Source organism: Atractosteus spatula, chromosome 24, assembly GCF_055471065.1.
Source record: "Atractosteus spatula isolate fAtrSpa1 chromosome 24, fAtrSpa1.hap1, whole genome shotgun sequence".
Classification (NCBI taxonomy): Eukaryota; Metazoa; Chordata; class Actinopteri; order Semionotiformes; family Lepisosteidae; genus Atractosteus; species Atractosteus spatula.
In genome coordinates, this window is record NC_142729.1 from 5,295,423 (window position 1) to 5,309,380 (window position 13,958).

A 13,958-nucleotide genomic window follows, 5' to 3' on the forward strand; every position below is an offset into this window, starting at 1 on the left:
CAATGGAAATAAAAAACAGCAGCTTATTTTAAAAACCTTACATAATACATAAGAACAGCTTTAATAGCACTGTAGCCTCACTGGCATTCTTTCTTGCTCCACAGAATATCATTACAGGGCCCTTAGGATTCTAGGTAACCTAGGAACTCCAGTCTTCAAACCAGCAGAATTGATCAGTAGCTGATCCAGGTGTGAAGACTTCAGTGCAGGTGACCAGGAATAGGAACCACTGGGCCAACATGTAGATCTCAGGATTCAGGGACAGGCAGATCAATCAGAATCCAGAAGAATATACTTTTAACTTAGGATTGTTTGGGCCTGGCACTGGGTGGATTTACATTTCGGAAGGATATTAGGTCAAACCTTGTACCAGTCTAGATTCTGTCTTTATTGGCTAGTATTGACCCTGCTGGACAGACAAGAGTGGGAGCCACTGCTAAGGAGTCTGGTCTTGAATGAGAGAGGCTCGGTGAAGGATTGCTCAGGGTTATCTGAAGACCTTCCCCTAAACAACAACACCTGCACTAAGCCCCCTTTACCTGGAGCACGGTCATCCTCATTTCCCTCCACATCACTGAATACCTACTGTAACTCCAACACCTGCTGCAATATGTAAAGGCTACAGTACCACTGTAAAAGCAATCAGGTCACTAATTGTGGAAAAGCAACAGAAAATAAGAGCATCTCACCTGCAGGAATCTCTGCGCATCTTGTACGTGCCATCGCCCTGGTTTCAGAATGGAAGGATAAGAAGCTGAATATTGTATCTGGAACAAAAAGAGCTTCTGATTAGACTTCAAGGTCTGATCCAGTGTTCCAGATGTTCCAGTTTCCATCAGGTCTGTGTCGTCTGCCACATATGACCAGGAATTCCTTGAGCTTTACTGGAAAATCAAATCAGATGCGATACTGGAAGAAATAAGTGAATTTACTAGGTTAGCCTCAGCTTGCTCTATTTTATAATAATAATAGCTTACACTTATATAGCACTTTTCTGGATGCTCCACTCAAAGCACTTTACAGATCATGGGGACTCCCCCTCCACCACCAATGTGCAGCCCCACCTGGGTGATGTAACAGCAGCCATAGTGAGCCAGAACACTCACCACACATTAGCTATTAGTGGAGAGGAGAACAGAGTAATGAAGCCAATTCATAGATGGGGATTATTAGGAGATTGTGATTGGTAAGGGCCAATTGGAAATTTGGCCAGGAAGCCAGGGTAACACCCCTACTCTTTTCAAGAAATGCCCTAGGATTTTTAATGACCACAGAGAGACAGGACCTCAGTTTTACGTCTCGTCCAAAGGACGGCACATATTTGTATACAGTACAGTGTCCCCATCACTATACTGGGGCATTAGGACCCACCTAGGCAGCAGGGAGAGCGCCCCCTGCTGGCCCCACTAACATCTCTTCCAGCAGCAACCTTAGGTTTTCCCCAGGAGGTCTCCTATCCAGGTACTAACCAGGCTCACACCTGCTTAGCTTCAGTGGGTTGCCAGTTGTGAGTTGCAGAGTGATATAGCAGGGTACTAGAATTTGCCTTGTGTCTGAAAGTTTGCAGTGTTCTGTTCTAAATGATCCAGCGTTCTCATCCAGCTATTTCCTTAGGGAATCTGGGGTACAGGCCTCCACAACATTGCTATTCAGGAAGTATGGAGTGAGGTATCAGCCATGGTGTTGAAGCTGATACCCTGTTTTTTTCAAGAAAAAGCTGGATGAGTTTCCTGGATTAAATACTATACTGTAGCTACTAACTGCCAAACAGGCTGGAGGGGCCAGTTGCCTCCACTGTAGCTGTTCTTGTGCTCTTAATTGAGAGCAGCACCACCGCTCCTGTCATACCCTGTGCATCGCTGTGGAGTGGATTGGACACTGGGGTGTGTAATACATGTATGTCCTCATAGTGGGGCTTAGAAGAAAGCCCACTGTCCCTCTTTCTGCTGTGCTGCTACCAGGGATTTAGAAGTGTGTCAGCCTGACTAACATACGTTAATTACAAATTGGGTGGTCATTAAACAAACCATGGATCTTTGCTTAATAAAATGCACAAAAATAAAAATACCTTTAACAAATTTTATGTTCTGCTCCATATCGCCTATTGCACTGCCACACAATCCTGAAAAAAACAGAGAACAGTACGAACTGAGTGACAAAGATGGTTTGGAGTTGAACTAACTTCGACTTCCTCACCCCACATGAATGCTAGCAATCCGTGACGGTCAGCAGTGACTTGTTTTGAAGCTGTCACTCAATTATACCTGTAAAGTCCTTCCTAAAGAAATACTTGGATTTGTTCACATTCTTTTGCACACTTTTCAGTTTTATTAGCTATATCATTTCATAGGTTTTTCCCATGAGAAATGTGTCACTTATATTTACTGATATATTACTAAGTATTTATAAAGCACTAAACACCTCTATATTCTAATCTTCTTAAAACAGCAGGCCACTTTACTGTACATACATAATGAGGAAATGTATTTAACCACCAATCAATAAATCCCTGGATTTCAATTTGATGCAGCAAATGAAAAGGTCCAGAACAGATTTCAAATATATAAAAACTCTTTAACTTATAAATTTGTATTGTGTGTATCTGTCACATTTTTAAATAATAGTGTAAGTATCAGTTTTTAATATAAAAATATAGACAATGACTATAAATTTTGGGGCGGAGCAGTGGCTCTGTGGCTAAGGATCTGCGCCTGTGGCTGGAAGGTTACCAGTTCAAATCTCACAGCCAGCAGAGGAATCCTACTCTGTTGGGCTCCTGAGCAAGGCCCTTAACCCCAACTGCTCCAGGGGCACTGTACAATGGCAGACCCTGCACTCTGACCCCAGGCTCTCTCCCTCTCTGTGTGTCTCATGGAGAGCAAGCTGGGGTATGTGAGAAGACAATTCCTAATGCAAGAAATTGTAAAGGGTTAATAAATAAACAATAAACCCTGATATTATTATTATTAAATGTTCATCACATAGATGTCATTATGCCTGGCATCCTATACAAAAAACATTCTGAAAATAGGTCACGTAAACAATATAAGATAAGATCACTTTATTGGCTATATACAATTTCTTGTATTAGGAACTTGTCTTTTCACACTCCCCAACTTGCTCTCCATGAGACACACAGACAGGGAGAGAAGCTTGGGGTTAGAATGTAGGTTCAGCCATTTATACAGCATCCCTGGAGCAGTTGGGGTTAAGGTCCTTGCTCAGGGGCCCAACAGCATAGTACTCTGCTGCTAGCTACGGGATACAAACCGGCAACCTTCCAGCCTCAAGTGCAGATCCTTAGCCACAGAGCCACTGCTCCAGTATAATCTACAAACCCACCAGAAGCACTTTCCTGACAGACGGAACATGCCCTCTAAACCATGATATTGAAATAACACGGAACTCAAAGCTGGAGATTCTCTCTAGAGCCATAAAGTGAAACACAGTTTCCATCTGTTTGGCATGACACTACTCTGTCTAAACCTCTCTCAGAATCAGCTGCCCGACAGTAAGATTTCTGTCTCTAAATCTCACAGATGAGCTGTTTGAGAGGACACAGTGTTTCAAGAAGGAAGAGACAGAGACCTTGCAAGTATAGAATGTCCATCTCATCTTTGTGTTTTATCTTGTTTCCTCCACTGAACAGACTCCCAAGGACACTGGTGTCTACAAAGGCTCCATACTCAGTGTACCCTGCTTCATGACGGGTTATTTCAAACCAAATCCCTGCAAAGGGAAAAGACAGGAAGGAAAGGAAGACAGAGAAACAGAATTAGAGAAACTCCTTAGAATTGTTATGACCACGCACCCCCCCTCCCCAGGAAACGGGGGATGATGTGGAGGTGTAATGGACCCACGATTAAGGGCATAACAGTTCAGGGGGAGTGGCTGGTCACTGCACCTTGAGTGGTAGACAGGCTCACGCAGAGCAGTGACAGCCTGATGTGGATCTGTTGCTAGCGACCATGCTCCAGGAGCAGGGACCACCTGACTCATCGGAGACTCTACATTGTCCGGATTCCTAACAACTAGGCTCCAGGAGCAGGGATCGCTCGGATATCGAATAGTCCATTGGGACTGCCCAGGAAAGGGGATGAAACTGGATGTAGGAAAGGAGTGTAGGGAAAGCAGGTGCAGGAAGGCCACCAGATCCTGGAACTGTTTTTTGTTCCAGGGCACAGTTTAGATCTGAGGGGTCCAACCCTTGGGCTGGGCAGGATACTCCCAGTCAGGGAGGTCATCCACAAGGCTGATTGCTGGGCTGACCAGGACACACGCTCTTTCGGGCTCTTCTCCAGAGACCAGGCCAGCGCATGCTGTCAGGCTGGGCCAAGGTTCACCTGCTGAGGTCCAGTACAAAGCTGGGTCAAGACCTCTGGTCCACAGTCAGCAGCCAGGAGGAGCCCTGGACATCATAGCTGTAAGCAGAGCTCCCAAGCAGAGCCCAGGAGAACTGGAAACTAGGAACAGGAAGGGCTCCACCTGGGAAGCTGGAAGATAACTCAGAAGTGAACTGTTGTAAAGATCATTTCCAAGGAGAGACAGAAAAGGTTGTAATGGCCCAGAGCACCTGGTACCGTGTGACTTCTCACTACAGCCAGGTGCTCTGCAATATCCTGTCTCTTCAGCGTTCCAGGCAGAGCGGAGATGTGGCCGCCCGCCGCTGCAGCTGCAAAACGCCTTACTGTGTTGCAGTGGGGCAGACAAATCTAGAATAGTTCTAAAGATAGACATCACCAGTCCACTGCAATCTTCTCACTAAAGTAAAGTTACGCCACTTCCTCTGATCTAAGAAATCTGTTGGCTGTTTTATAGTGAATTCAAAACTATCCACCTTCTTTCCCAAACACAAAACAGCTTACTTCACTGCTGCTGCTTCTGAAGCACTGGCTACTAACACTTCTATAAGCACTACCAGGGAAGCGTAGAGCAGTGTTTAGTGCTCTGGAATTCTCTCAGGGAGACTGGGAGTTCAGATCCTAGCTGAGCCACTGCAGCTGTGTCTTTAATAAGATAGTTTACTCAGGTTTCTTCAGTGCCCTGCTGTATTAGCACAAAATGTTATGGAAAACAATTTACTATTGATGTTATGTCTCGCTACTGCTATTGTTGCGTCTACTTTGCAACTTAGATTAATCCTAATAAAATATCATAATTCTATAAAATATACAGTATTACAGAATTATGGCCTCTAGAACAAATATGTGCCTTTGTTGTGTTTTTCCTTTTTCATTTGTGACTTGTCCACAGCTGCGTAGATGGGGTAGGGATTGGTCATGTCCACATCTTCTTCCTTTGAAAGTTTGCGGTCATCCATCTGGGAAGAGACGAGCATGTGCGAATAAACATTAAAGTCCATAGATGAGCCACAAGACATGTCCCAGGTCTGAAGATCAGTTACGATAAAAGCCTGAAGGAGCTACGGAGGACTAACACTACAAATATGCAGCATATGCTTTCTGAGAAATTAGATTTTAATGGTGGTATGGAGACATAAACACACATATGCCAATGAAGGTGGAGACCAATATGCTCAGTGTGAGCTGGGTGACGTGGTTTATCAGCTGGCTCTCACACCCCTCTAATAAAACACAAACACCAGCTACACTATCAAAACAAGAGTCTCAAAAGGCTTACGTCCTATAGACCCAGAAACACATTCCACATGTTGCTGACAGTGGGTGATAAAAATCTGGATTTAACTGCCTGTAAGGGTGCTGTCTGTCCTGAAGAACTAGAATCAACTTTGCAACAAGGTGCCACGTGACCTGATTGGGATTTGGATACAATGTGTTTTGAAACTCCTAGAGATGGAGACCGCTTTACAGTGAAAGGAGACTGACAGAAAAACACACCAGGCCTTTCTCCTTTTTGCTCCTCTCAGGAGCTCCAAGTAACACTACTTCCTCATCACCATACTCATCGCTTCAGACAAGTCAGAGTAACATTCCCTTCCTCTTGCAGATAGCACCCCAGGTCCAGAATTGAACCCAGCACCCCAGCACTGCAAAACAGCAGTGGTAACCATTTTACCACCATGCCATTATATCAGGTTTGTCACTCTTAATAATAATAATAATAATAATAATAATTATTATTGTTTATTATTATTATGTGTTTTGGTTCTTGAAAGTGACAAGTACTTCAAAATGATGGCTGCTTGGGTTGGTTTTGGCACAATATTAATAATTCTCAAAACATCTCACAGTTCACAGTTTGAGTAGTATTTTTCTCAAACTACACAAGGCATGTGTGATCCTAAAATACAGAAGAAGTTGCAAGCATCCCAGCATCGAACTATATGTTATGTAATGGTTATACTGTATACGCACATTGCATTCTTTTTTTTCTTACTGTTTTTTTTTAAACTTTGGAAAACTTAAAGAGCACTGAAGATAGTTATTAACAAAACAATGTGTTTATAGAAAGCTTTGTTCTTAAAACAACATCAAAGTAAATGTCATTTTACAGTATTTGTGTGTCTTATTATATATTGGTCTCATTCTGTCCTCATGAATATACAGTACTGAAGGGATAAAGGGTTGTCCTGTCCCGTTTTGTTTTATAATGTGTTTTTCCTGTTGCTATAGCTTAGTGCAGCTGCTTCCTATCTGTGTCTACGCGCTCAGAACAGAAAGACGGTACCTGACCCTGGCTGTATGCCCAGGGACATGACTGAGTCACTGTGCCTTGTACTCATCCTCCTAGCTAACCGAAGGAACTCTAGCATAAAGGCAGCTTGTCATCAATCACATGGGAGGTGTACTGAATATCCCACATTACAGAATTTTGCATAGAAGTTTCACACAATAAGACCATACATAGCCATACTTTAAGTAGTGGGAGTGCTTTTTAACTTGTTTTGATTACACTGTATAAAAGATCACCTTTGCACTGTTTTTCTTTGAGTCTGGATTGCAAGAGCTGGGCTCCCATATGTATATGTAACAAAGAAGACTTCTGCTACATAGACATCTGAATTCCTGCCATTTTGTTTGACATGACAACACTGTATTTACTGTAAACCAGATGAAGTTCTCAAAGCACAATGCTGCAGGTGTTGGTCTGGCTTAGGCACACATTCAAGGAGGTGAACAGCGATGACAGTGAGGTTGAAGAGAATCTTAACTTGTTAATTAAGTGCAAGAAATGCAACTCGAATTTAGCATCCATCCAATTAATGGATGTTACAGCTTGAAAATGTATGAGCTGTGTTTGTTAATACAATAATAGCAATTGTAGCAGTTTCCTGAACAATAACTGTCTCTATCAGAAAATTAGTTTTGTATTTTTCTGCATTAACGGGAATATACATTTTTACCAGTAATTCCAGTTGTGTATTTTGCAATCAGTGTCTACTGTGTGTCTACGATTTCTGATATCTGTAGGGTAGCTGGGATTCTCACACTTCAAATTCAGCTAGAGATCCCGTTTTGCTAGATTACAGGTAGGTAATCTGTTTAAGGTGTAAATGAGGGACACAAAACTGCGATTTTTCAATCCAGCTTCCCTGCAAGCCAAATCTCTCTTGAATGATTAACTCTCTAGAATCTGATCTACACAGAACTGTCTCATGCTGACATCTAGTGACTATTCTGGTTTACTGCACTCTCTTATACTGAACACCCTTTCCCTCATTGTCCAAATGTCTTACTTTGCTGCAGTGTTTTATGGAATCATCATTTTTTCATTGTTATTTTATCATTAATGATATTTTATTTAGTTCATTTTATCTCTGAACACATGCAATTGATTACTTAATCAATCCCTTCCCTTCACAGACAAATTTGTGAATTTTTTTAGGAAAAAGAAGTATTGATGAAGTAGAGATAGGCAATAGACTCCTACAACAAGCTGTATTACCTAAGGACTTCTGTAAAGCCAGTTCACAAACACAACCAGCCAGATACAAACAGACACTGAGGAATGAGAAAAGAATGAGAGCTGGACTCACATAGAGACCGATACACACAAGAAGCAACACTGACCTCTTTCACCACTTTGTAAACAAAACCTGCAGCCCATACATCTGTTAAGGAAAACTTCTCATCCTCTGTTGCTTCGTGGAGTTTTTGCCTCATTTTTAAAAAGCTGAAATTGTCCGTGCTGAGTGTTTCCACCATCTTTGTCTCTGCCTCCTCCACGTGAGAGGACCACTGTGGGTCACGGTACAGAGAGGACATACACCTGCAGAGTTAGACACACAAGCACACAGATTAGGAAAGAAACTGAAAACATTTCACCAAGGTATCCACTCTGTGCAGCTAATTCTATAGTTCTCTTTAAACATTCTGGATTACCTTCTGAATATCCTTGGTTACATTACACTAAATCTGAGCTGAATTCACAGGCTCACAGCTGATCTCGCAGCCCAGTGTCTCAGACTCACCAGGTGGATCCTGATACTCCACACAGGTACATGATGGTGTCCAGCAGGTTCTGAGCCCCCAGCTCAGTTAAAGTCCCCATGAGAGCCACCATGGCGCGCAGACCCCCCCCAGAGCCCAGTACAGCGATGGGGGGAACACAGGCCTGATTGAGGAAGAGAGGTGAAGACAGAATCTAACACAGGGGAGGTTATGTGGACCAGGATAGTGACTGCTCTTTTGCTAGCTACTCGCTCTTTCAGTTTGAGGTTTTCAGATATAGCAGCCCATTGTGATTCTTATAGATGCTTTGTGTTAAAATACTGATAATTAAAAAATATATATTGTAAACCTTAAAATCTGATTTCTCTTTATCTTTCTTTTTCTCCCAAAAACACTTCTACCAGGAGAAACTTTGGTTATTATTGAAGTCTTACTGTTCTGCTTCAGTATGCCTCTATATCTCGCACAGTCAGTGTGCAGCAAAGTCTCTGGTCTTGCAAACAGAGGGTTGTGTGATCACTGTCCCATTACTGCACTGTCCTGCTGCTATATGTGAGCAGGATACTTCACCTGTACTGCTCCAGTCCTCCCAGCTGTACAAATGGGTGCAGCATTGCTGAGGGTGACCCTGCGGCAGACTGGCTTCCAGTCCAGGAGGAGAACCTTCAGACCTTCTATCAGTCTGGATACCAGGGGGAGTTTGAGCCTGAGCAGCTGTTAGACTAGAGTGGGAACTTTATCTCACCGCATACAGTATAGGGTGGTGTAGTGTAGAGGGTAAGCCCTTAGACTGATTACTGACAGGTTGTGGGTTTGAATCCTCTATGCAGACACTGCTGTCGTACATTCACTCTGAGCACTGCACTGCTGTGGGTAACATCCCACAGCTGACCCTCCCTGTAGGGGAGTCATGTAGTTTCTAGTCCGCTTGATGCTATAGAAAGCAGGATGAGAACTGGTCCAGTGAGCTGCTGTGGCTCTGGGATGGACTGTCTCTTTTACATTTATTCAGATAACACACAGAGTGCTTACATTGTCTAAAGACAGAATTTGTACATTCTGGAGTGATTAAAGAAGCAAATATTGTAAAATGATTTTTAGACATGCAGCGAGGTGCATCCTTATTTTCTTAAACTGCTCATTTGACTACTTTGAGCGTAGTTAAGGCAGTATTCTATTTGGGCTGATATGACTGAAGTTCAGGTTGTTGTTTGGAGTAATGTGTAAAGATTTGTAGTATCATTGTGGTTTATACTGTAGCTGTACCATATTGCGGATTATAATTAATAATTAGTATCTTTATTATTAATATATACGTATATATTTGTTGGTATTTTTCTACAACGTTCTCATAAACCATTTATTTTCAAATGCCAAAAAAAACATTTGATTAGGAGTTCAAATAAATCAGCTACATGTACAGTATCTGTATGTTACTTGTATGTTGACATTAATTCCTGTACATTCTTCTGTATCAGCCTGACTCCCACGTTGCCCATCTATCACATTTCATGACACTGAACTCTATTGGAATCTATCAAATCATCTTACTTGAAATATTATTAGAATTTGAATACTGTATAGGAATAAATATACAGTAGGTTAATTCCATATTAAAAAAACATACCATTCCTGCCTTTGCACTTCAAGATATTGTGAGACTAATAACTATATATGAGATTATGTCAAGTCATTACACATCACAATTTAAATCACTGTAAAACAGAAGTACTGTACAATACAGATAAAAAAACCTATCACAATGGAATATCAAAACTCCTTACCCCATCACAAACAATCTGTAGGCTGCTCAGGGCTTTCTGAATTTTGAGTTTTCTCTTTTTAATGGCTTTGCTCTCCCCCTCACAGAGAGTGTGAGCAACTCGGATGTAAGAAGCACTGAAACAATGAGTGAAGTGACAGTGAGAAGATACTGTGGAAACATGACTGTCACATGTGTGACACACAAACCCCCCTTCCACCTCACTGTTGATATACTGTAATGGACACAATGACATCTCTGTGATATACTGTACAGCACTGAACATAAACACAGTGACATCACTGTGATAAACTCCACACACACAGTGAACAAATTGATACATATACAGGTAAGTGCCCTACTGCCAGGTAACAGTTTCCTATATTTTTGCTAAATTTAAAGAAACTTACTTTTCAACTGGTGTGGTTTCCCTTCTCATTGCCTGTAATGGTACACAAATAAAGAAGCAGTTCTTATTATTCCATATTATTATTCCCAGATTGTGGCTAGGACGTTGCTGGTTCATATCCTGCGGCCAGCAGAGGAATCCTACTCTGTTGGACCCCTGACCAAGGCCCTTAATCCCAACTGCTCCAGCGTTGTTGTATAAATGGCTGACCCCAAGCTTCTCCCCGTGTCTGTGTATCTCATGAAGAGCAAGTTGAGGTATGTGAAAAGGCAATTTCCTAATAGAAGAACTTGTATATGGGCAATAAAGTGATCTTATCTTATTATTACAGTTCTTAATCTTATTTCCAGACCTCAGTGGAGAGTTAAGGTGTTCGACTTTCTGCAGTTTCTATATTTATTAAATATTATTTTTTTGGAAAAAAATGTATATGGTTATGTATATTTTAATTTTTTCTCCCCTACCTGTGTTGATTGACAGTTACTTCTGACTTTCGTAATTCAACCTCTGTTTCACACTGGGAAAATGAGAACCTGCAGACTCACTGTTCTGACTTGTCCACTTGTCAGAGGTATTTCACACCCTGCTTACAGGTAGGGTGTCAAATAGATTTGGCAATCACAGGTTAGTACCAGTTAGAGGAGCAGAGAGTCTTTCATTGACACAAGATAATCAGAAAAGTTAAAAATTAGATAACAAATTTCATTTTTAAGGTAAGAAATCAGAGGAGTCAAGCCCATCTACCATGTCATAGTCAGTAGTTCTTTGATTGGGGGATCTTATTCTGCCGTGTCTCAAATGAAGTCAGGCTATTGGCCTCAAATACATGGATCTGTAGCTTGTCCCATACTCACTTTGTGTACAGAAATGACTCCTGTTCTCAATTTTAAATGTATGTAATTCTGTGTAGTTTTCACTTATGACTGACTATAACAAACTAAATACAGAGAGCAAAACATACAGTTGTGTGTGTGGAATCGTAATTGTGCTTCTGTATTAAAGGATAGGAGAGAAATGGGTGCATAACATTGCATAGTTCTTATTTCCACAACGAAAACAGCTTTTCTGCAGTCCTGTTGTTCTGCTGATTGAGTGTGGATGGATATACTGTACATCCACACTCAATCAGTGGAGTGGAGTGTTCATGGATATGCTGTACATTTATATCCTGCATCTGATGCCATTTTTCATTGCTTTTTGGGTTTCCTTTTTGATATGTGGTCCTTATACTGCAGTGAATTTTTAAAAGGTAACTTAAAAAAATAAAACTCTTTAAAGGCAGGTTGGATGCAGGGAGTTCAGCACTGCTAGGTCAGAGGGAGAGAAATGCAAGTTGTGGTTCATTTCGTGTGTCTTTCACTGTGTGTTTGTACTGTACACATTATCAGACCCTATTATTATTATTATTATTATTATTATTATTATTATTATTATTATTATTAGACCCTGTTACCACAGTGTCTGAGTAGCTCTGGAAGGTGCAAGTGCTTTTCAGAATCGCTGGTTTTTGTTTGCTTTCATCGGACTGTCCAAGAAAACAAAATGACCCCAAACACATTACCAAGGCACTCTTATCAGCCTTCAAATTTGAGTTGTATCATGTTACTCATTTTTTAAAAGCAAATAACATCCTTGCTTGTGTGCAAAGCCTAATTAAAGGGCACTTCTGGGTACTTCTAAAAAAGTAAAAGTACATATCAGTGTAGAAGGCTGAAGCATCAGGTAATAATTTTAATATCACATTCTAAGCCTCCAAAGTAAGTTGATCCCTTGCTTTTTTGCTAGATCTTTTCCAATATTAACTTTTAGGAATTAAGATGATAAATACTAATGTACCGTGTGGAGTTCCATATTGTTCTTGAAGAAAGTGTGCTGTTTGCTTGCTTCACTGGATCTGCCAAAGAAAAAATTCAACTTGTCAGGAGACGACTCTACACATCTAGAGGACACTGGGATACAAGCACCCAAGAACAGGCTGGTTTAGACCAGAATAAAGAGAGACACAGTCTTCCCGACACTGATTTTCAACCACATACAGTACTTCCCAGTGCCTCATAATTGAAAGATGGCCCTCCATGTCATATTCTTTCGCTTTCAGTCTGGACTGAACATGGTGCAGGAAAAGTGTCTCCTGGCAATTTGACTTCTTTTCACAAAAAAATGATGTTTTGTTTTACATCTCTGAAGCGTAATGCAGTTTATCAATTAATGAAATTAATGATAAACCAGAACCTTCAATCATTAGATGCATTCATTTCTGAAATTTACTGCCTAGTTCTCCGTGTCAGTTTTTAAAAAGATCATTTTCTCATCTTAAATATTAAAAAAATATTGCTTGACAACAAAAAAAATGCCATCTTGCAATTTCTGAAGTATTTAATAATTGCATTTATTTAAATGTATATTTGGCATATTTACATTGTTACTGTGAATTACATTTAAAGACACATTAGAATGTCACTTCTAAATCAGTTTCCCTAAAAACCTGTGCAATATTTTTAATATATTCCACTAAGATATCTGACATGAATTATTGCACATTGCAAAAAAGACCTTGAACCAGACAGTATTTAACACCCAATTTATATTGAAGATTATTGATTTTAATTGCCAAGAAGATTAATCAGTAAGTTAAAGTATAGGCCTATAAAACTATAGAAATTACATACAGAATACAGTAGTAGTCACAGACAATCTCAGAAATGTTGCTCCAGTAGGTTCATATGTGATCAGTTTTACAGTAGCAGGTTATAATAATGTGTGCAGTACATACTCACCTGTCTCTGATGTACCTGAGGAGCGAGATGTAGTCCAACTGTTCCACACAGATCATTTATACTGATCTGGAGGCTGAAACACTCCCAGCTGTGGACGTCAATGTGTTACGAGATACAAGGCAGAAGTCCTGGGCTGAAAGCCAGTTTGTGATTTGCACCATAACCTTTAAATCTTTATTTCATCAAAATGTGTGACAAATAAGGCAAGCCCAGACAGAAAAGTAGTTCCTGGTTTCATCCCTGAACACAGCTTCGTCTCACCCTTTCTTCTAATATTTTTCTTAGCTTTGTTCTAACCTGAGTAGTCAATTCAAAACGTATTATTGTTTTATCATTTAGATGCAAATATATTTTTGAGGTCATGCACAGTTGATTGTTCAAAATCTTAGCATTAAAGATAGTTGCTTAGATGCAACGTCACACTTCCTAACTGGAGGAACTGAGAGCTCAGGTGGCAAAATGTAGGACTTGGTAGGTAATACATATTAATTCTTACAATTTCTTATTTCTGGAAAATGGCAAGTGAAGTGAACAAAGTGTTGAATGCTCCATCATGGGAGGTTGAATTTTTTGTTCATGATGCCTGGAGATGAAAGTAATTACAGTTGATGTGATTCTTCATACTGATGTTCGCTGTT

The 13,958-nt window shown here is 40.7% G+C and overlaps 1 protein-coding gene across 2 annotated transcripts in view; it reads right to left on the bottom strand.

Annotated features, from left to right (window-relative positions):
- Positions 1-13,388, bottom strand: part of LOC148815807 (cytosolic phospholipase A2 gamma-like) — a 30,800-nt gene extending 17,412 nt beyond the window's left edge. For both annotated transcript variants that reach the window (XM_088904820.1, XM_088904821.1), the window contains exons 1-10: positions 13,321-13,388; positions 12,380-12,437; positions 10,545-10,576; positions 10,157-10,271; positions 8,393-8,535; positions 7,992-8,190; positions 5,212-5,320; positions 3,589-3,729; positions 2,069-2,122; positions 690-767 (exon numbers count right to left, since the gene is read on the bottom strand). In XM_088904820.1, coding sequence (XP_088760946.1) covers positions 690-767; positions 2,069-2,122; positions 3,589-3,729; positions 5,212-5,320; positions 7,992-8,190; positions 8,393-8,535; positions 10,157-10,271; positions 10,545-10,576; positions 12,380-12,437; positions 13,321-13,376 — 985 coding nt within the window. In that variant the 5' untranslated portion in view covers positions 13,377-13,388. The remainder of the gene's footprint in view (positions 1-689; positions 768-2,068; positions 2,123-3,588; positions 3,730-5,211; positions 5,321-7,991; positions 8,191-8,392; positions 8,536-10,156; positions 10,272-10,544; positions 10,577-12,379; positions 12,438-13,320) is intronic.
- Between the last annotated feature and the right edge of the window lie 570 nt (positions 13,389-13,958).